At 39.5% G+C, this 24876-nt stretch overlaps 1 protein-coding gene across 1 annotated transcript in view; it reads right to left on the bottom strand.

The window, feature by feature from the left end:
• The window catches only part of LOC126413258 (ras-specific guanine nucleotide-releasing factor 2-like), a 1992910-nt gene that overhangs the window by 594278 nt on the left and 1373756 nt on the right, over nt 1-24876 (bottom strand). The window contains 1 exon segment of the mRNA XM_050083160.1: nt 20765-20964. Coding sequence (XP_049939117.1) covers nt 20765-20964 — 200 coding nt within the window.

The following is a 24876-nucleotide window of genomic DNA, read 5'->3' as shown; positions in this document are numbered from 1 at the left end:
ATTTACCATCACAGTGTGGTACGAGTTAAAAATTTCTTATGATATGCATAGCTATGCATTCAATCCTCTACCAAAAGACATTGGTAAATTTTAGGATTTACCTATGCAAACTGGTAAAACGTAGTCATTAAAAAATCACCTTAGCAATTATTGAAACAGATCACATTCATTGTAAAATTACATTATTTAAATATTCTTGCATTCCAAAGTGATTATAATGGAAAATGTTACATATTAAAATTGATGTAAAATGTTATAGTTATACAAAAATGATAAAAAATGTTAGTTTTTGTTACAACAATTAGAATTACATAATATGGAAGATGATTTGCACACATATTTTTTTAGTTGAACACATTTTTAACAACTGCACTTGTTGAACACTAGTTCCAGTGAAAGATGGTTTGCCAGTCACTTCCTGGTCACTAATTTCTTCTCTTCCTACTTCTTGGCCATGGTAAAAACTGTCCTTGCACTATGTAAATTGGTTCATAGCGTACAATGACTTCCATCTGCCAGCTTTGGTACCAAGATGATAAAATTTGTCATCCTGATTACTTATCACCACTGCTGTTATTGATTTTGCACCAATTTTTTCCCAGTCTACATCTGGTACTTTAATTCTCCCATTCTCTTCAACTGAAGGTTTAGGAATTCTGTTAAATGAGGCTCCTTTCCCTTTATTTGCTTGCAATCACTTTATTAATATTGGTGGAAGTTGTCAGAGCCTCACCACAGCCATCAGTCAGTGCTGGTGTCTTGGTATTAATTCTCATCAAATCCTCTGTCTCTGGTGCTTCTTCGCCACCTGCAGCCACATGTTCTACCTGTGTTCCTTCTGTTCTTGCATTTGATTCACTGGAATCAGTTCCTTGACATAGTGTTCAATATTGTTTTCAAAGCTCTACAATGTTTACATTTTTTATTAAATCACGTGGAATAACTGAGCTGGCAATGCCCATTTTCATTGGAACACTAAATATTGCTTCATATGACCTGACCCCTTCACAAGGTGTCCTATTTTTCACTGTTTGCACAAACCTTAACACTCCAGATCACTTTGAAGTGTTATTTGTTTCCATCCAAATTTAAAACATACTTTCAGTGTCTTGATTTGCTCTTTCAACTGATTCCTGAGACTGACTGTGCCGCAGCTTCCCATGGACTAACTTTATGATTCTACAATCCACATAAACTTTTAATGACTTGGTTACAAAACTCTCTATCATTATCAGAATGATGAATATTTGGGGCACAAAGATGATGAAAATGTACAAAAGATGATATGCTACTTCATTCACCCTTTTCAATGTAAGTGCTCTGAGGATAACAAATCTTGTCAGATGACCCTGGTATACAAGTACGAACTTCAACTGATTGTCTGGGTTTGTCTGCATGCCAATTAAGTCAATTTGGCATCACGAATTCATTTCACTGTGTATGATAGGTTTCACTGCAACATCCCTTTCAAACGTTTTTAGTTTTTCTATAATATGTTTCACATAACCTCAAATAAGTATTGACTGATTCAACATTCATGTTCTTGTATTTACAATACAGCTGCATAATAATCTGAGTTTGGCCACCGTGCCCTATAGCAAATTGGGTCTCCTCTATTATGTTAAATGGTTCACCAAAACAATCATAATAACAAATTTCTTCTTTTCAGCAGACACTGGTGCTATGAGTTTTTCTTCACATCTAATGTTCAGATTATCATACCACTTTAGATGTCTGTAGTGAACAGATGTTTTATTGGCAACAGTTTTTGCATTTTTCACTTCACTTAACAGAATATTATATTGCTCGGTAGTTACATAAAAATTGATGTCCTTCCTCTTACTCAGCAATTCACTTAAAAGTTCATAAAATCTGTTAGACATAACATCACTCATTCTGATGCAAAGCTGCACAAGATACAACAGAACTAAAACATGTCACACAATACATGACACAGACCAAAGCCATGCAGTGGTGAGTGGACTGTGAACAAAAAATTGCCATCAAAGAAACTTATCACACTGTGATGGTAAATATTAAGTTTTACTGGTAAATTTTATGATTTACCAATCATCTTACTTTTCCAGTAACATATGTATTGATCTGTAATAGTAAACATCCTCAGAGATTTGAAGAGACTCCTGCAGGATGATCCCGTATATTAATTTCAATGCTGATTTTTTTATGTTTGAAAACTTTTCCAACTACTGATGAAAATATGTAAAACATGAGAACACCATTATTTCCCCATCAAAAAGGTGAGAAATGACTCTGTGTACAAAGTATGCCAAGTTATGTTTGCTCTTTCCATCTTAACTGACTGTCCATCTCAATGCCTAGAAATGTTTTGTGTGTGTGTGTGTGTGTGTGTGCGTGGGGGGGGGGGGGGGGGGGGGGGCACATGAGTTTCATTAATTTTCTGATTGTTAATATCCATTTCAGGAAGTTGAATTGTTGTGGAGTTGGACCATTTGTTCACAGTATCGTAAGGAAACTATACTATTTTCCTTTGTTACTGATTGTAAATGGTAGATCATTAACGTAGATTAAGATAATCAGTGGCCCATACATTGAGGCCTGGGGAAATTCATATTACACCTGCCTCCATTAATATAACTTATTCCTTCCTTTACATCTAAAAACAAAGATGATGTGACTTACCAAACGAAAGCGCTGGCAGGTTGATAGACACACAAACAAACACAAACATACACACAAAATTCAAGCTTTCGCAACCATCCTTCTGCATAAATAAGATTCTAGCCAAGTGAAAAGTTTTCTTTGATGCCATAGTGTGGGGATCTTTTTTCAACAATGTGTTATAATTCTGCAGTCAAATGCCTTAGCAAGGTAACAAAAGATCCCACATGGATATTTTCTAAAATTTAGTTCACTTAGAATTTCATCTGTCAGGCTAAATATAGTTCTCTTGATTGACATTCCCTTATGGAGGCTGAAATGTGTAGGTGTCAATAAGTCAATTTGTGTAGTATGGCTATAAAGCCTATCATACAGTATTTTCACAAATTCTTTTGGGAACACTGGTAGCAGAGAGGACGGGGTGACAGAAATATGTTCCTTGCTCCACTTTTGTGGAGTGGCGTAATTATCACATATTCCTCTAGCCAGAAATACCCCAGTCTTCACTGACTTCTTACACAAATAGCACAATATATGGCTGATGAAGTCCGTATATTATTTTACAATCCTACTTGGTACACCACCGCATCCAGAGGACAGAGCTTTTAAGTAACTTCATGATTTTTTCAATTTCTTTAGGAGTTATGCTTCTGAAATTAAGTGTTATGTTTGGTGCAATTGGTATGTTATTAAGCAGCTCTGTGGTAGAGTATTAATTATAGTTCACTTTTTCTTCAACTACAGTGAGAAAACATTTATTGCACTCTGAAGTAGCAAATTTTTGATTATTCTGGTCCATTACTTTTGTATCTCTACTTGTTCTGATTTTTTGTTCCTATTTGTCTTACTTTTTGTGATGTTTCATATTGTTTGACATGTTAATTTTCTGTGGATAATGCATGTGGTTGGCATTTCTGATTACACATGTTAGTATTCTTCAGTATGTAATGTCCCTATGTAATGTAAAATGACTGTAATATTCCAGCTGCGAGTACCAGTGATGATGCGGTACCGTAATTTGATATGACAACGCTCTTTGCTCTGATGACAATGCTCTTTGCTGAAAAAAAAAAGAGAAGCATCTATGTTTTCTTGTAATTGCTGGAGATAAGTTTTGAATATAGAAGTAATTTGAAGTGCAGAGGTCAACATGTAATACCGATCATTAAGAGTTAAAAATTGAATTTGTGGATAAAAGAAGGTAAATATCATTTACAAATCTTTATTAGATGTTGGAGCCTCGGACCTTCATAAAAACTATTAGTGTGTTTAGCAATATGGTGCATAGTGATTTCTTCACAAATTAACAATACAGGGTGAATCTGCTACTATCACAGTCCGAACGACACGCAATATTTCACCATCAGCTCGTATGTTTAAGACGTTCCGTAAGCGACAAGTTTGTTAGTCAGAAGACATCATACTGCCTTTGTTGTTCAACCCTATCATTCTGAAAGTGTTTCCACAAAAGAAAATCTTACTGCAACTGTGAAAATTCTAGCTGCTAAGGGAGACGATGTCTTCATCACAAGATGTAGCAGTTTTCTCCGACTTTGCCTGGCATTCTCTGAGAACCAAAGAAGCAGAAACCTCCAACTGCCAACTCATCCTGTACCTAACCCATTCTCTCCTTACAGCAGCCATGAAGAAAATACACTCCTGGAAATGGAAAAAAGAACACATTGACACCGGTGTGTCAGACCCACCATACTTGCTCCGGACACTGCGAGAGGGCTGTACAAGCAATGATCACACGCATGGCACAGCGGACACACCAGGAACCGCGGTGTTGGCCGTCGAATGGTGCTAGCTGCGCAGCATTTGTGCACCGCCGTCAGTGTCAGCCAGTTTGCCGTGGCATACGGAGCTCCATCGCAGTCTTTAACACTGGTAGCATGCCGCGACAGCGTGGACGTGAACCGTATGTGCAGTTGACGGACTTTGAGCGAGGGCGTATAGTGGGCATGCGGGAGGCCGGGTGGACGTACCGCCGAATTGCTCAACACGTGGGGCGTGAGGTCTCCGCAGTACATCGATGTTGTCGCCAGTGGTCGGCGGAAGGTGCACGTGCCCCTCGACCTGGGACCGGACCGCAGCGACGCATGGATGCACGCCTAGACCGTAGAATCCTACGCAGTGCCGTAGGGGACCGCACCGCCACTTCCCAGCAAATTAGGGACACTGTTGCTCCTGGGGTATCGGCGAGGACCATTCGCAACCGTCTCCATCAAGCTGGGCTACGGTCCCGCACACCGTTAGGCCGTCTTCCACTCACGCCCCAACATCGTGCAGCCCGCCTCCAGTGGTGTCGCGACAGGCGTGAATGGAGGGACGAATGGAGACGTGTCGTCTTCAGCGATGAGAGTCGCTTCTGCCTTGGTGCCAATGATGGTCGTATGCGTGTTTGGCGCCGTGCAGGTGAGTGCCACAATCAGGACTGCATACGACCGAGGCACACAGGGCCAACACCCGGCATCATGGTGTGGGGAGCGATCTCCTACACTGGCCGTACACCACTGGTGATCGTCGAGGGGACACTGAATAGTGCACGGTACATCCAAACCGTCATCGAACCCATCGTTCTACCATTCCTAGACCGGCAAGGGAACCTGCTGTTCCAACAGGACAATGCACGTCCGCATGTATCCCGTGCCACCCAACGTGCTCTAGAAGGTGTAAGTCAACTACCCTGGCCAGCAAGATCTCCGGATCTGTCCCCCATTGAGCATGTTTGGGACTGGATGAAGCGTCGTCTCACGCGGTCTGCACGTCCAGCACGAACGCTGGTCCAACAGAGGCGCCAGGTGGAAATGGCATGGCAAGCCGTTCCACAGGACTACATCCAGCATCTCTACGATCATCTCCATGGGAGAATAGCAGCCTGCATTGCTGCGAAAGGTGGATATACACTGTACTAGTGCCGACATTGTACATGCTCTGTTGCCTGTGTCTATGTGCCTGTGGTTCTGTCAGTGTGATCATGTGATGTATCTGACCCCAGGAATGTGTCAATAAAGTTTCCCCTTCCTGGGACAATGAATTCACGGTGTTCTTATTTCAATTTCCAGGAGTGTACATTCATCTATAGTCAATTTTTTTCACAGAATGTTTGTATTAGACAGGTAAAAATTTTATAATGTATGCGTCTAGGAGAAAAAATTCAAAATAGAGGTTTTTAATGCAGTACCTGTCTTATCTTTGTCAAAGACAAAAGTCAAAGAGTAAGGTAATTAATTAATTTTTTTCTTTTTACGATGTAGCAGTTCACATTTTATAGTGACGAGCAACTGACAGGACTGCTTGCAAAGTTAAGGAACTTGTTAGGATTTTGTATCATTTCCATGTATGTATGATAGTGATAAAAAAGATTACTATAACATGTGTTTCTGTGCTGCATACCCTGTATTTCGAGACCACAACAGGGACAGAGGGGCTGGTAGACTGAAGCTGTATGGTTCATCTCAACAGATCATCTGAATGTCCAGGTTGCAGGCAATCTAATACTGTCCTTTTCTGTAGAGTTTCCCTATTTCTATTAGTTATACATGTATATTTAAAAAATTTCATGTGTAGATTTGTATGTTTTATGTGTGTATTCTGAAACTACGTGGGTCGTGTGAAGATGTTTTTGTCTGGTGATTTATGGCTAGGACACACGCCCAGTCAAGAATGGAACGGGAACAGAATACAACAGACAATATTTAATCAGTTGAGGATGTCCGTTCCACTGATATTTTAGTAACTGTAATGACCACAGCTAGCACTGAGGAGTTTAACACTAAAGATCTGTTAATTAGTATATCCCAAACAGTGCAGATGTTAACAGCAAATCAACAATTGATGTCTGCTAAAGTGCACTCCATAGCAATTGAACAGTCTAGGATAGCTCCTGCATGAGAATCAATGGCAGCAGAACAAGACAAAATTTCTGCTATAGTTCATACTGTAGCAGTAGAACAGGCAAGTGTCTCTGCTAAACAAGACAGTCTCGTTAAGCAGCAGGAGACACCAGTAACTGAACAAGCAAATATCAGGCTAACTATGCAAGAGTATATTGTTATGGTTGAGTCATTGCCAACCAAACAAGATTTTGAGAGTCTGAGATGCAAAGTCGATCATTTGAGCATTCAACAAAGTGATCTTGCTATGGTAAAGGCTAATATTAAGCTGTCCCAGGAGAAAGTTCCTGAGGAAATCTCCGAAGTAAAAGATGTTATCACAACCATAGATTCTCTTGTGTCCAAATTGGAACTTGTTAAATCAGATTGTGTCACAGTTATAGAAGAGTGTTAATGAACAACTGCAACGAGCTGTGCAAAATGTTCAACTGGCTAATGTATTAGTTCCACGATCCAGATTGATAGTGATGTGACAAGCCAACAATTTGGTCAAGAGTTCTCTAAGTGGAAAGACAATATAACAAAATCAGTTGAAGAATGTTTCAAGTCACTAAAGGAAATAAGAGCGAGTGGTAATGACACACACATATCACATTTTCCAACAAACTGAAGCAAAATGTGACAAATTCAGCATCAGTGATGAGTAGCTCGACGCCTATGACAAAAAGTGCACATGTGGTGTCTGATTATTTATGGCAATATATCACCCAACAATGTATATGCACGAATGTTGATGGAGGAGATGCTCCTAAAGCACCAGCAGTTCCAAGCCATTATTTTCATTCACAGGTTCAGAGGTGTTTTACCCTGTGCATGGACTGACACGCAAGAGATTTCTTTTGTCACTGGCTACATACAAGGGGAAGGTAGTTTATGGTGCACAGATATTATGGAAACCTGTGACACCTACAAGGATTTTGAGTGAGGGTTTTAGAGTAGGTATTGGTCTAAGGGAAGTCAAGAACGACTGAAAAAAAGAGGTTTATAATCCAGAACCATTTTCAGTCAAGAGTGGGAACTTGTGTCAGTACTTTGAGAAGTACCTGAATAGAAGTAGATATTGAATTAATAGAGGGAAACATTCCACATGGGAAAAATATACCTAAAACAAAGATGATGTGACTTACCAAACGAAAGCGCTGGCACGTCGATAGACACACAAACAAACACAAACATACACACAAAATTCAAGCTTTCGCAACAAACTGTTGCCTCATCAGGAAAGAGGGAAGGAGAGGGAAAGACGAAAGGATGTGGGTTTTAAGGGAGAGGGTAAGGAGTCATTCCAATCCCGGGAGTGGAAAGACTTACCTTAGGGGGAAAAAAGGACAGGTATACACTCGCACACACACTCATATCCATCCGCACATACACAGACACAAGCAGACATTTGTAAAGGCAAAGAGTTTACAAATGTCTGCTTGTGTCTGTGTATGTGGGGATGGATATGAGTGTGTGTGCGAGTGTATACCTGTCCTTTTTTCCCCCTAAGGTAAGTCTTTCTGCTCCCGGGATTGGAATGACTCCTTACCCTCTCCCTGAAAACCCACATCCTTTCATCTTTCCCTCTCCTTCCCTCTTTCCTGATGAGGCAACAGTTTGTTGCGAAAGTTTGAATTTTGTGTGTATGTTTGTGTTTGTTTGTGTGTCTATTGACGTGCCAGCGTTTTCGTTTGGTAAGTCACATCATCTTTGTTTTTTGAAGTAGATATTGAGATACTCAAGCCCCACAAGTGGATATTTAAGGCAAAGTTACCGGTTGAGATACATGAAAAAGTCATGTATGCTCCCGAAGACAATGTTGAAGGCTTTCTCTCTGTCGTCCACATCATCACCCTATTAAACGAAGACTCAAGAGCTACAAATCATAGGAATGGGCCATCAGCTAGTGTAAACAAGAACTTTGCATATCACCCCAGACCGAGTGGCAATAATAATAGTAGAGCACAGCAGAGCTCAGGCTTACAAGCTCAGCATAAAAAACAACAGCTGAATGGTGGCCAAAGATTGTATGCCAGTGCAGTGCATTTACAACCTCACTGGGTGAAAAATAAACCTAAAGAGTGAAGATTCAACCTGATGCAAACAGCAAATCAAAATAACCACAACCTACATAGTCAGAATAATCAGCAATTCCACAGAAATAATCTGAATTGGCAACCACAAAATATTAACCAGCAATCACTGAATATAAATGACTGGAGAGAGCAACCACCAGTGATTACGGATGTCATTAATGAACCTAGAACCCATCCGTTAAAATAAAGACAACTGGATCATGCCCCGGAGAAGTGGTCGGTTGTGATGTAAGGGGCTCTGGCAACAGAGTTGATATGTTCCAATGCAATGATGGAGAGGGACTAGTAGATGAGCGGAAACTACCAGTCTTTCCTGTGTGTAATTGTGAAGTTATAGGTGCAGTCGGTACAAGGGCACACAAGGTAAAGATACAGACTCTTATTGAATTAAGAATAGAAATGTAACAACTTTATGCATGTTCCTTGTAATAAATAAATTAACAGAGGACTGTATTTTGGGTATTGAGAGTAATCAGGAAAAGGACATAAAATTCAACTTCTCTGCAGTCTGTGCCTCTTTTAAGATTGATGATGAGAATGTGTGTGTGTGTGTGTGTGTGTGTGTGTGTGTGTGGAGCTGATCAGAGAAGACTGTAGCCACAGAGGATATTGTCGGGGTTCAACTATTAATCTTGTAAGGTGTTTCAAGAAGAATCGGAGATCAAATGCAGAAGAGGTTTATCAAGTATGGACATTAACTGATTTTATTTCTCAAAAGGCTTCTGAATCTAACTGTTTGGACGATCGGCAGCGAAAACAATTGGCAGACTTACTGCAGCAGAATATCAATGTCTTTGGTGAAAAACCGGTTATAGTGAAAGGCTATGTGTGTAATTCAGAATTGTACCAAAGTTTTTATCCTGTACCTTGGTGACTATGACAATCTGTCGATGAAGAATTGCAATGAATGTTGGGTTGGAAGTTGATTGAGCCATCCACAAGACAATACTGTAGTCCTTTATTGGTTGTCCCTAAACCAGAGGGACACATCCACAATCATCCAGAAAATATTGATGAGATTATACAGAAGTTTCATGGCATGAAATTCTTTTCAACTTGTGATCTCAGATTTTCTTACTGGCAGACAATGCTGAGTCCTGAATCGAGGAAGTACACAGCATTTGTTTATGCAGGGAGAAGCTATCATTTTAAGGTTCTTCCATTCGGCTTAAATGTTAGCTCTGGTGTGTTTATCCAGGCACTGGATGCTGTTTTAGGACCTGAACTGCGTAGTCAACTTACGTTTTTTTGTCAATGATATTGTCTTTGCTACATATTATTGGGAAGAACACATTAACCTCTTGGCCAGAGTCATAAATGCATTTAGTAAAGCAGATGTGACAGCTAACCTGCAAAAATCTCATTTTTCACTTGAATGAATCCATTTCCTTATGCATATAATAGACAATATGGGAATAATGCCAGATTCAGCAAAGGTGAGTGCCATCAGGAATTTTCCCACACCATCAAACACGAAGCAGTTAAGATCATTCATAGTAATGATGAGCTTCTATAGAAGATTTTTAAACAAACAGGTGATGAATGCAGAGCCCTTACACCAGCTTCTACAAAAAAATGTACCGTGGATGTGGACAAATGACTGTGAAGTTGCATTCCAGCTTATCAATGAAACACTTGCAGATGCAAAATTGTTTCACCACCCAGATATGACTTTGGAGTTTGGTTTGATGATTGAATCATCGAGTGTTGGTTTAGGTTGCTGTTTGTTTCAAATCAAGGAAATGAATAATCAGCCAACATTCTGTCCCATAGCTTATGCAAGTAGTGTGTTACTATATTGCGAGTGCTCCTATACAACCAAAGAATTGGAAGCTTTGGCAGTTGAGTGGGCATTTTGAAAATTCCACTATTACTTTTTTGGAGCACACACTACAACGTACTGTGATCATCAATCTCTCACATTCTTGCAACAATGCAAGCTACTTCATGCCCGTCTATCACACTGGACCTTGGCTTTACATGAATATAATTTCAGAGTTGTATACATAAAGGGACAACATAACCAGACTACCTGAAGGTTTGGAGAACATTAGCACTGTGGAAGATGAGGAGAAGCAACATAGGATCTTGCTGATAAAAGATTTGGAATCCAGGAGATATTATTTATACATGCGTAGTAACCATCTCTCCTCCAGCAAGGAGATGGTCGTTGGTCTATAATTTTGAATGAACTGAGTCAGCCAGACCAAGGGCAGCTCCAAAGATTTTTCAAAGTAGTTGATAATGTTTTATTATACAGAAGGTCTGATACTTCAGGTAAGTGGTGTGTATGTATACCAGATTACATGGAAAGGCTCATACTGCACACTGACTATGTTTGGGAACATTTTGGCGTACTTAAATGTACAAGCAAAATAGGTAGCTACTGTTATGAAGAAATGCAACGTTTTTCAGCTGACTAAGCCATGTAACTAAGGTACACAAGATGAGATGCACTCAATCATTCCACATAAGCTCTTAGATCTGGTCTCTGTAGACATCTGTGGGCCAGTGTCGAGGGCAAGAGGAGGTAATAAATACATGATTTTTGGATATGTTTTCTAAGTATGTAATGCTGTGCCCAATCTGATTACCCACCAGCAAATTCATTATCAAGAAATTGTTTTCTTATTTTATTCCATCTGTTGGGAAGCCAAGAACAATTCTGACACACAATGCAATGATTTTCACGTGTTATACTTGGAAGAAGGCTTTACAGGAAACAAATATTACAAATGTCAATATGTCATGTTACAATCCCAGAGCAAGTCCCATTGAATGTGTATTTAGAGAGTTAAATCATTTTATGAGAACCTACTGCTCAACGAAGCAAACCAAATGGATTGATCTGTTGCAAGACTTCACTATAATCATAAATAACATGCCGCATACAACTACTGGCTATACTCCAGAAGAATTACTCCTAAATACTGAAGAAAATAATGAGCGGGTGCAAGCATTACTGACGATACTCTGAAATATGATCTTGTGGGAAGAAAAAATTCATGATGCTTACCTCAACATGAAAGAGAAAGTCCTTATTAGAAAGAAGAGTCACGACAAAGGATTAGAGAGAAAACAATATTATTATGTTGGAGATTTGGTAATATTGAGTTCTCATTCAAGATCTTCACTTCTGGAGAAGTGGACCAAGAAGTGGCAAAGAATGTACCATGGACCATATGTTGTTATAAAACTGCCACATCCAGGTGCATATCTGTTGGCATACTCAAAGGCATTGAATATAAAGTGTGTGCCCTCATAAGGATTAGTTCAAATGGCTCTGAGCACTATGGGACTTAACATCTGAGGTCATCAGTCCCCTAGAACTTAGAACTACTTAAACCTAACTAACCTAAGGACATCACACATATCCATGCCCGAGGCAGGATTCGAACCTGCGACCGTAGCGGTCTTGTGGTTCCAGACTGAAGCGCCTAGAACCGCACAGCCACACCGGCCGGCCCATAAGGATTTAAAAATGTTCTATAAATAATTCTGTGTATTTCTTTTTATATGTATGCCATGATCTGTGTAACTATATGATCTGTAAATACACACATCAAAAAAAGTTTTGCATCATCCCAGTTCCCAGAACTCCTGAAGATAGATGTTGACTGTGGATATTGTATCACAGACACAGTCCCTCTGAATGTTCGGAGATGTCACTAAAATGGCCCAAAGACGTAAAGAACCATCCATGGGCAGTGCCTATTGCATGGAGAGGGTCCAACAGCCGATCAGTTCCAATCATTCCACCAGGAAGGTGGTATATGGCTCATGTTGTCTGTAGTTCAACCATGCCTAGATGGTCAATACCGTGATTCGATCGCATCTGCATTGTTACTTTGTGCCAGGATGGGCTCTCAACAAAGGTAGTGTCCAGACATTGGAAAGTGAACCAAAAGGGATTTTGTTTGGACATGGAGGAGATAGAGAGAGACAGGAACTATCGATGACATGCCTCACTCAGAAGCCCAAGGGCTACTCTTGCAGTGGATGAACCCTGACAGCAACGCCATCATGTTGAATAATGCTTTCTGTGTAGCTACAGGACGTCGTGTTGAGACTCAAACTTTGCACAATACGAAGCATGATGTGCAACTTCACTCCCAATGTCCATGGCGAGGTCCATCTTTGCAACCACGACACTATGCAGTATGGTACAGATGCGCCCAACAACATGCTGAATGGACCCATCAGGATTGGCATCACATTCTCTTCACCAATGAGTGTCGCATATGCCTTCAACCAGACAATTGTTGGAGACATGTTTGGAGGCAACCCAGTCAGGCTGAATGCCTTAGACACCCTGTCCAACGAGTGCAGCAAGGTGGAGGTTCCCTGCTGTTTTGGGGTGGCATTCTGTGGGGCCAATATATGCTGCTGGTGGTCACAGAAGATGACGTAATGGCTGTATGATATGGGAATGCCATCCTCCAACCGATAGTGCAACCTTATTGGGAGCATATTGACGAGGCATTCGTCTTCATGGACGACAATTCACACCCCCGTCGTGCACTTCTTGTGAATGACTTCCTTCAGGATAATAATATCGCTAGCCTAGAACGGCTAGCATGTTCTACAGACATGAACCCTATCAAACATGCCTTGGATAGATTGAAAAGGGCTGTTTGTGGATGACATGACCCACCAACCACACTCTGAGGGATCTGTGCCAAATAATCGTTAAGGAGTGGGACAATTTGGACCAACAGTGCCTTGATGAACTTGTGGCTAGTATGCCACAGTGAATACAAGAATGCATCAATCCAAGAAGATGTTCTACTGGGTATTAGAGGTACCGGTGTGTACAACAATCTGGACCACCTCCTTTGAAGGTCTCACTGCATGGTGGTACAACATGTAATGTGTGATTTTCATGAGTAATAAAAAGGGCGGAAATGATGTTTATGTTGATCTCTATTCCAATTATCTATACATGTTTCGGAACTCTCAGAACCAATGTGATGCAAAACTTTTTTGATGTGTGTAGTAGTTATGTAATTTGTTTCCTATGCCAGGTGTTGATAATATGCCACCATTGTGTGCCATGAAGTGGTGTTCTAAAACGAGTGAACTTACAATCCAGATGTAGGGATATAACTATGTGGTTTAGTTATGGTTACTTTTTCTGCAAGTTTCTGATTTTGTGTCTCAGTGTTAAGTGAGTTTTGTGGACTCTTTCGTCTGAATAGAGTATCCTATCCCTTTTCCTGTTCTTTTGTCCTTTATTAGACTAGTTTTTTTTTTTTTTTTTGCTAAGGTTATAAGTGCACACACACACACACACACACACACACACACACACACACACACACACACGCAGCAGCCTGTGTCCTGACTGACAATGAAACTTCAAAGGAAGTGTTGCCAATTGACAGTGTTGTTTTTGCGGTGTTAGGCATACTAGTGTTACTATGCAAAGACAGAGATCCATCCAGCTCAACCGCTAGTACATATGTGACTGTTTACACCAATCTTCTCTTAAGATTTCTAGTGTCATTTTTGAATGTAATTGTGGATACTCTGGACAACGTATCTGGTGTTGTGAAGTGTTCATTGTTTTCACCATGCTGTGACCTTTTTTTTTATTGCTGGTCATTCTGAGTGCAAGTACAAACATGAACCAAAGTGGACTGTTTATACACAGGAGCGAGTTGGGTAGAGTTGAATTCAGATAGGCACTGTAGTTTGACTTTTTGTCCTTGCTCATTCTTTTGTACCTTGTTGCATGTCGTAAGAACTTCTATCCTGGTCCTGTGAGGCCTTAGCAGTTCCATACCAGCCTCCAGTCCTTCACTAACAGCTTCGTATCTAACCAACTGACCAGCCATCACCACCGACCACCACCATTCCACCCTGATGTCTTGCACCTTCTCACCATCCTGCTGTACCATCAGCATCGCACTGTCAAGGTCGTACCATTCTCACCGCACTGAGCGAGGTGGCGCAGTGGTTAGACACTGGACTCGCATTCGGAAGGACGACAGTTCAATCCCGCGTCCGGCCTCCTGATTTAGGTTTTCCGTGATTTCCCTAAATCACTCCAGGCAAATGCTGGGATGGTTCCTCCGAAAGGGCACGGCCGACTTCCTTCCCCATCCTTCCCTAATCCGATGAGACCGATGACCACACTGTCTGGTCTACCCCAAACCAACCAACCAACCAACCAACCATTCTCACCGCATTGCCAACATAATATCCATAATCTTGCGTTGTGTGAATAACTCCATTTTCAAAGATTCTAAACTGTTCTGCAAACATTTAAATGATTTTCTGTATTTTTTTTTTTTTTTTATTCATGCTGAAAACCAACATCTTTGATTCAAAATTCCACTGTTTTGCTAAATATGCTAATTACAACCAGTCTGGTGAGGCCCATTGGGGAGTTCTGATCTTGGGTATCCTCCGCCAACCATGCCCGAGAAATTTAGTATGATTATTTATGCCAGCCGGTAGTGAGAGTTGCCAAGAAACCTAATGATTTAATTTCTATGTGGTCACACAAAATATTTTTGTAAATTAAAAAGAAATTTGTGACCAAGAGGAGCCATGTAATGTCCCTATGAAATGTAATATGATTGTAATAATCCATATGCAAGTACCAGAGATGATGTGCTACCATAATTTTTTAGGACAATGCTCTTTGCTCTGACGACAATGCTCTTTGCAGAAAAAAAAGAGAAGTATCTATGTTTTCTGGTAATTGCTGGATATAAGTTTTGAATATAGAGGTAATCTGAAGTGCAGAAGTCGACATGTAATACCGATTATCAAGAATAAAAATTGAATTTGTGGAAAAAAGAAGGTAAATACCATTTACGAACCTTTATTCAATGATGGATCCTTGGACCTTCATAAAAACTATTTGTGTGTTTAGCAATACAGTAGATAGTGATTTCTGCACAAATTAACAATACTGGGTGAATCTGCTGCTACTATCATGGTCCGAACGACGTGCAATATTTCGGCATCAGCTGTTAGTCAGAAGATATCATACTGCCACTGTTATTCAACCTTATCATTCTGAAAGTGTTTCCAGAAGAGAAAATCTTACGGCAACTGTGAATATTGTAGCTGCTAAGGGAGGCGGTGCCTTCATCCCGAGTTGTAGCAGTTTTCTCTGACTTTGCCAGGCATTCTCTGAGAACTGGAGAAGCATAAACCTCTGACTGCCAACTCATCCTGTACCTAACTCATTCTCTCGTTACAGCAGCCATGAAGAAAATACATTCATCTACAGTCAAGTTTTTTCACAGATTGTTTGTATTAGACAGGTAAAAATTTGGACTGTATGCATCTAGGCACAAAAATTCAAAAGAGAGTTGTTTAATGCAGTACCTGTCTCATCTTTGTCAAAGCTGAAAGTCAAATAACAATTTAATTAATTAATTTTTGTTTTTGTTTTATGACATAGCAGTTCACATTTTTAGTATTTTTTGTAATGCAATTCCACTGCTATGTTGTGCTAGTCCTCTGTTCTATATACAGCTCCCTCTTTTTGGCACATGATATTTTAATATCAATTGTTAACCACTCTTTCTTTCCACTACACACTTGTTTGATTTTAATCAGTCTTTGGGGGAAACAGGCTTCAAAATGTTTGAGAAATAAGTTCAGGAATGAACTGAATTTCATGTAATTGAATCAAGTATGGGTTCTTGATTAAACATTGTAAATTAACCAAACAAACACTAAAACAGTGTTTGTTTCGTTAGTTAACTGAATTTGTCATTTTATGTGCCTGCCTCGTAAACTACCTCCCATTGTTCCTGATGTAAACTAGTTCTAAACAAAGTAGCAGATTCAGTATTTATTGTTCTAACATTTTTTACTTAGTACGACCGTTTAGCATTTTTCTACTGGCAGGTTTTAAAGTTGTCATTTGACCATCACGATCAGACAGATGATTTATTACAGCCTGTGTTTTTATTAAACTGTAATCTGTGTGGTCAAGGAACAAATTATCAGTCATTGATATTTGCTGTGCCCTTACACTCTTGTTGGGAACTACATAATTGAGAGTAGTTTGAAAACAGACAATAATGATTCTAGCTGTTTATGACTGTTATTATTTGAAAGGAAATTAATGTCACAATCACCACATACTATTATCTTACTGCTATTCTTATAAAGTTTTGTAAGAACTGATTCTAGCCAAGAAAGGAACTTCTGAGTGTTCCCCATAGGTGCCCTGTAGACTACTGAGTTTCTAGTTCTTATCTGACGACACAGCATTCAGTTTGCTGTTCAATACACTACTGATTTACATCTATGACTTGTGCCTAAGAGTATTGTGCCTGTAAATTGCCATACCCACGTCTTACGCAGATCCTGCATTAGTAAGAACCACTTTTATAGCTATTCAAATGTATCTGATTAATTTCTGTAGCTTGTAGATATTGTCCAGTTAACCAGAGCACATAAGCAACAGTTTCATCTGATCCAACTGTCTCTTGAAGAAAAAGCAGCAGCTGTTCTTTTTTATTTAAAAGATTTCTTATATTTCAATGAAATATTTTTATGCAATGCAGATTATGTATTTTATTTCTGACAGATTCATTAATGTTACACTGACATGAGCTAAATCATTATCAAAATGTACAACATTTACTCTGAAACTTTCTCTTCTCCTTAGCCAAAAAATTCTTCTCCAAGTGTTAACTTTTACTGGAATATGTTAATGTGGTCATGTCATCTGAGCTGCCAAATAGACCAATGAAATCCTTAAACAGCAGATTACCATTTTCCTCCACACGAACGTGCTTTCTTATTTGCGATAGGGGTGCACCTGCTTTGACTGCTGTGATTTAAAAATTAGTTTCTCTTTTTGTAGTAGCCTTGTGTGTGATATAAAAGAATTCCAAGGATTGTTATGACTAGTTTTTGTTTTACAAACTTTTTTTCCAAGGCCATTCAAATGAAGACTACGTGTGGTACTAAATCTTTGACCAATGCCAATGATATCCAGAGTTTTTATGTTTATAAACCATTTGCCTCTACTCAAGAGCTGTTGATTTGTAGCACTGATTTTCTGGTTTACACATCACCAAGTCATACCAGTGCAGAATGTTTACAGAGACAACTTTTGTCTGCGCTAGACCACATAAGCTGTTAGTTTTTTAGTTCTTGGCAGGCTACTGATGTTTTATTCTTATACATGTCATTTGAGCTGCCAAATAGACCAATGAAATCCTCAAACATCAAATTACCATTTTCTTCCACACCAACATGCTTTCTTATTTGCGATAGGGGTGCACCAGCTTTGACTGTTGTGATTATTGGCAAGAATCACACGCTTCCTCAGGCCACTACAGTCCAAATCATATTGGTGGATATTTTGAGGAACAGCAAGACAAAGAATCTGAATATGTTCACTTTGAGTTTTAGAAGCAATAGTCTTTCTGAGAAGTGTTACTGCAGCACACAGGATTTGAGTATTTTCAGTATGATGTACAAAAGCACCATCATTAATGATGTCACCAAGTACTTCAAGTCTGTTTGTTGACAGGATACTTGTGGACCTATTTAATATAATAGTACTTTGTAAGGTTGTTGTTTCATTTCAGTGAGGAGTCTACCCCTGCACATTGAAAGTGAAATTTTGTCTTACATTTTACACTTAGAATATCATTTTTAGCAGTTTTCCAGCATTTTTCCTTAAGTCCTAGTGTCAATATCTAAAAATAGTTCACTATAGCTTTTCTTATCACATTCATTATTTTGTTTCATGAGTTTGCCATATTTACAAGGTATGTCCACAAAATAAGTTTCGTTTGGTTATTTACAACAAATGTGTACAGCTACAGAAAAATATTTATTGTACAGAAATCTACAGCTGCTAAACTACTTTTCTACATAGCTTCTGAAATTTTGTAGGCACTTGTCATAGCATGGCACAAGTTTTTGTATGCCTTCTTCATATAAGGTTTCTGCCTGTGTATTCAACCATGTGGTAACACGTTCTTTCAACTCGTCATCATCATTGAAATGTTGACCACCAAGGACGGATTTTAGGTGTAAGAAGAGATGAAAGATGCTAGAAGTGAGATCCAGGCTGTGTGGAGGGTGATCAAGTACATTCCAGTGAAATTCCCATAAGAATTGTTTGGTCACATTCACCATGTGAGGTCAGGCATTATCTTGGAAAAAAAACAACACCTTTTGACAGTAATCCTCGGCGTCTGTTCTGTATTGCGTGGTGCAATTTCTTAATGGTCTCGCAGTAACCATGTGCATTGATTGTTTGGCCTCATGGTGAGAAATCAATCAGCAAAATGCCTTTGATGTCCCAAAAAATGGTGAACATGACTTTTCAAGGTGTCAAGAGTTGCTTAGGTTTAGCCTTCATTGGGGATGAAGTGTGCCTCCATTCCATTGATTGCCTTTTTGTTTCAGGGGTGTCATATAAAAACCATCGCCTTCCTCCTTGTAGCATGTCAAAAACTGAAGTGCACTGCTCATCCTTTTTCTGAAAGAACTTTGGGTACCAAAAATGAGCAAAGTTTTCAAAATTTCAGTCTTTCAGTAACAATTTCATTAATTAGTGATTGTGAGATTTGTGGAGCTTCCATAGCAGGGGCACTAAGTGTAAACTTGTGGTTGTGCATGATCTTCTCTTCAATTGTGTGAACCAGTTCATCAGTAACCACAGACAGGCATCCACTTCATTCTTAATCGTGCACTTGATCACGTCCTTCATTGAACAGTCTGACCCACTTTCTAACCATTGAATCACTCATAGTATTTTGTCCATACGCCTCAGCAGATTTGCTGATGAATTTCCATTGATTTAACTTTCTTTGCATTTAGAAAACGAATGACAGATCTTATTTCACAAGCGGTGGCATTTTGAATTACGGCTGACATTATAAAGAAGCACTAAAAAGCACACGTCAGTTGCAGAGATCTGAAAATGGCAAACATATGTTCTCCTTGAGTCAAAGTAACTGCCGCACATGCTCAGAACTGCAATCATAGCGCTGCCGCGGATAGAAATAGAAACAGAACTTACTTTGTGGATAATCCTCATATATTTTGACACATGCAACTTTTCTAACAGCATGACAATAGTTTTGACTTTGCAGTCCTTCTTTAGTGTTTTACCTAGACCATATTTATTATCCCTTTTGCAGCATCATAGCTTTAATTTTGGATTTACTTTTACGCACATGAGATGATACACACTTTATGCACATTATACCCTTTATGGCACATGTCTTGCAGCACCAAAATTTCAGCATCAGCTATTATGATTTGTACAATGGTGTACTTGCTCCCTGTGCAATTTTGTTTCCGCAGTTTTGTGACACCACACTACTTATTCGGAAACTATTTGACAGTAACATACATGAAAATTTTTTACACATCAAGTACTTTTTATAGTTTCTGGTTGCATTTTTTCTGGGAATTAAGATTTCTGCAATTTGTACTCCGTATTTCTGTCACCATAATGTGGTCAAAATACAGTATATTGTATTCTGTTTTGTGAAACATACAAATGTAAGCTGTAAAGGTTAAAATAAAAGGGTGTTGGAGTGCTGCATTTTTTTTCATGTATTTATGTAGGTAACCAACTAAGCTTGTGAGAACATTTTATGACATGCACACCATTAGAGCTGCCTACTTAGGATATTTCAATTAATTAATGATTCATGATATTACATACTGAAGTGACTCCTCACTAGAAAACAAATTATTATTGATCCATGGGAGTCACCAGAATTACAAGTACTATTCGTATGCACTATCCTGCAGGAATCTCAACTAGTAGCGGCAAACTCTTATGACTGCACAACACTACATATTTTAATATAATGTGTGTCTTGTTGGAAATAATAACAACAGTTTCATAGCCATAATATAGAACAAAACCATGGTCTATAAACTAAACTGAAACAACCATATTGCTGGAGATTAAAACTGAAGAAAACAATTGCTCTCCTAAATGCTGGGAGTGTGAGAAAAACTGGAGTACCATGCAAGAAAAATGAAGAACTTATGCTGAGAACTGCATTTTAACTATAGTTTGGTATACAATATAGAATTTATAATGTGCGTAACTGATCACAGTATTTTGTCTTCTACAAATGTTTATACTACTTCACTGTTTATTGCACGTGACAGAACAAAACTACTACTTACATCACTGATCCCACTGCTGTCTGTGCCTCAGGTGGATCTGAATTATAAAACACCTTCTTCAATGCTTCAAGAACAGTTACCCCATCTGTGAAAACTCTGTATGTAAGCAAAAAGGTGTTTAGGAAATCTATGGATAGGAATCTGAGATCAGTTAAACGCTCCAATAGTCTCTCAGGTGTAGCATACCGGATCTGTGGTACCTATAAACATTCGATGAAACACAATACAGAATTAGCATTCTTCCTAATTAATAATATGAGAAAACTAACCAGTTTACACATATACACATATAATACTTTCCAAGAAAAGTGAAATGGGAGAGTATAATTACAAATGTTCAGTAGTAATGCAAGACAGACTGATGGGAAGTTACACAAATGTTGGTAGCTTACTGAATATAATACACATGCAGTGAAACTCAGCAATTAAGAACTTTGAAACTGTGATGGTATGGTGCTTCTATAAACATTTCACTTGGATATTTAAAACTGAACCTGTTATTTCAGTTAGACAGTTAATTTCATATTTCATAAATAGTTACCAAAATTTTAATTGAAATGTAGAAAAATTCAGTTTCCAGGCATCACACACGATTTAAGACTTTGTGGCTGGATAAAACTATGTGCTGGACCAATACTCGAAGCTGGGACCTTTGTCTACAAGTGCTCGACCAGCTAAGCTACCTGAGCACAACTCAGAACTGTCCTCAAAGCTTTATTTTCAACAGTACCTCATCTCCAACTTTCCAAACTTCACAGAATCTCTCATGCAATATCCTTTCTTCAAATAATGCTAGTCTTGCAAGATCTGCAGGATATCTTCTATAAACTTCTGAAGATAGGAGATGAAATACTGGTGGAAGCAAAGCTGTGAGGATGGGTTGTGAGTCATGCTTGGGTAGCTCAATCATTAGAGACTTTGTGGCTGAATAAAACTATGTGCTGGACCAAGACACGAACCTGCGACCTTTGTCTTGACAAGCAAGAGAACTTGCTCGTGAAAGGCAAAGATCTCAATTTTGAGTCTCAGTCTGACACTCAGTTTTAATCTACCTGAAAGTTTCATATCAGTGTATGCTCTGCTGCAGAGTGAAAATCTCATTCTCCACATATCATTTGTTTGTGTACATCGCCACATGCAAAGTAATCATAGATTACAGTATAACCTGGCTTTCACATTCCTGGAATTAACTTTTTCCCACTATTTATGAAATTTTTTATTGTTCTTGTCAAATTTCCTATGTCCATATTGTTAATTTGCACCCGATTTTGCATCAACATATTTATAATTTCCCCATGATTTACACATTATGAAAAATCTTTATGGAGAATAAAATTACACTGGTCATGCAGTAGTGTTAACAAATATTACGTGGTTAAGTCTCTACACAATGGATTTGAATCAGTAAATGTGTAAAATTTGGAACAATTGATGCCGTATCTCCCACCATTGTCAAGCTCTACTCGGTGTAGGGGATGATGGGAGTAACTAGGTTCCCAGAATGAAATTTCCACTCGGCAGTGGAGTGTAAGCTGATAGGAAACTTCCTGGCAGATTAAAACTGTGTGCAGGACTGAGACTCGAACTTGGGACCTTTGCTTTTCACAGGTAGAGCACTTGCCTGTGAAAGGCAAAGGTCCCGAGATAGAGTCTAGTCCTGGCACACAGTTTTAATCTGCCAAGAAGTTCCAGTAACTAGGTTCATTGGACTAAAGATATCATGACCAATAACAACCATTTCCAAACTGTCTCTATTGCACAAATGCAGTTTCGTCATTGTTGTGCTCATCATGATATGTTTGTCAAACCATATTTACTGTGTTTCGGTGTTTGGCCACTTGTAGTGCTAGTTGACATCATCGTTCACTTTGCATTGCTCAAATGTTTTTAGTTTAAACACAGTGCCAGTTACATTTTTTTTTTCTTTTTTTTTTTTTTTTCATGCTGAGCACAACGCGTTTCAAAAATTTATTCTCATTGTCAAGTGCAGTATTTGTGTATGTATATTTCGTGATATTAGATAAATTGTGAGTGTGAGAGAGAGAGAGAGAGAGAGAGAGAGAGAGAGAGAGTGTGTGTGTGTTTGTGTGTGTGTGTGTGTGTGTGTGTGTGTGTGGTTTTCCACATAACTGAGGAGGCATAGTACCCAATAACCTCAAAAAGACCACTACAGTGGAAGAGACACAAAATAACACATATTCAGACACCACACAAAATACTTATGTACATATTTTCACTTGACAAATAGAAAAAATTCTCAAAACACATCATGCCAAGTATGAAAAAAATATGTCTCTAGTGCAGTATTTCATTATTTAAATAATGAATGACAGCTGCAGGCTGTCATAATAAATTAAGAGAAACCAGAGTTTGAACAGAAATATTTAAGTGTTCATTTTGCCCACGTGTTATTCGAGAGTGGAATGGTAGAGAAGTAGCTTAACGGTGGTTCAATGAACCCTCTACCAGGCACTTCATTGTGAATTGCAGAGTAATCAGGTAGATGTAGCTGTGATGTAGATGTCACCATTGATGCCAGGCAAAAACACGTGCCAACAGGCCAATAATTTGGTACACAAGTGCCCCCCCCCCCTTCCTCCCATCCCCTCCCAATGGTAGGAGTTGAAGCACATCCCACCTTAGGGTGACAGCTGTAGCTAAGGGAACAACACCATCACATACTGAAAGATGGTGAGGGAGAGTAAAATTGTGGTATAGTCAATGCCCACACAGTGGCACCTGCAGCTGCGTGGCCACGGTCATTATGTCATACAGCCAACGGCTGGCACGCCTCGCTTATGCGCAGCTCTGCACAGCTGTACAACGCAGGCATGGGCCTCACACATTGAATGCCTCCACACTGTCATGGCAAACTCGGCCAGCATCCTCCCCAGAGATAGTTACGTGAGGCCGCGCCGCCAATCATAACAGGACATGACTTGGTTACGGCAGGCATATGCCTCTGCCATTCACCCTATATAGCCGCATATGCCGCCATGCTTGGCAGTCTCGTGTTGGGCTACCTACTTGCTACATCAATGTCGCACCCAGGAACGACGCTACACTGTGCTACGACTGTTTACCATACTTGGACTCTGCAGCCCAGTCGCTGCTCTTGATCAAGCACCAAGTTGTGTTAGTATTGTGGAACTGTTGGCAATAAACAGACTTTGGAACTCACACCAATCGTCATTTGTTGTTTCTCCAATTATGGATACAGCAAGAATAGTTACACAAAAGATCAGGAGCGCTGCCAGGATGCCTGTCCAGCCAATGAAGGAGTGCAAACTAGTTATGCAAAGGATCAGAACCTCTTTCTGGAGGCTTGTACAGCCAACTACACTAAACAAGGTGAACAACTTGACACAAAACTATACTGGCAGCGACAGCAGCTGCATTTCAAGAGTCTGTGTTGGAAAACCCTTTCACTGTATGTTGCGCCTTAACATCTAAGTGAAAATGAAGGACTGCTTCCTGATCAAAAGTAGGATCTGGCCCCACCAGCAGTTGGAATAGGACATCAGTGTTTGCATGCTGCATGGTAAGCCAAAGATGCATTGCACAGTTTTAGCAAGACAGAAACAAGGAGTAATGCTGGAGGCGACGTGCAACTTTGTGGGGCAATGAAGCAGAATGGTTAAACCATGAAACCAAGGGCTTCTGGTCAGTAATGAGGTGGAACTTAGATTCAAACACGAACACATGAAACTTTCTACTTGGGAGCAGCACTGCTGAGCAGAGTTGAGCATTTTTGATGAATAAGCATTTGGAACCATCCTCATATCAATGTGCTAATATTTCCCCAATGTGGGAACCATCCTCATATCAATGTGCTACAATTGCCCCAGCGTGCTACAATTGCCACGATGTGCTACAATCATCCTGAGTCCATACTGAGAGGCATCCATAGCCAAAACCAGGTAATAGCCGAGATGGAAAATAGCCAAACAAGGAGCAGAATGTAATTCAGATTTCAAAAGCATGGATGTGTGCTCACAGGCCAGCATCCACTGAAAAAGGAGCATTCTTCTGAAGCAACTTATGGAGGGGATGGGCCAATGTGGTTGTACATGGAATAAATTTGTGATAGTAAGTAAGTTTACCTAAGAGTG

This window comes from Schistocerca serialis, chromosome 7 (assembly GCF_023864345.2).
Source record: "Schistocerca serialis cubense isolate TAMUIC-IGC-003099 chromosome 7, iqSchSeri2.2, whole genome shotgun sequence".
Taxonomy (NCBI): Eukaryota; Metazoa; Arthropoda; class Insecta; order Orthoptera; family Acrididae; genus Schistocerca; species Schistocerca serialis.
Note: the sequence above shows the minus strand (reverse complement) of the source record. Positions and strands in the feature narration are given on the sequence as shown.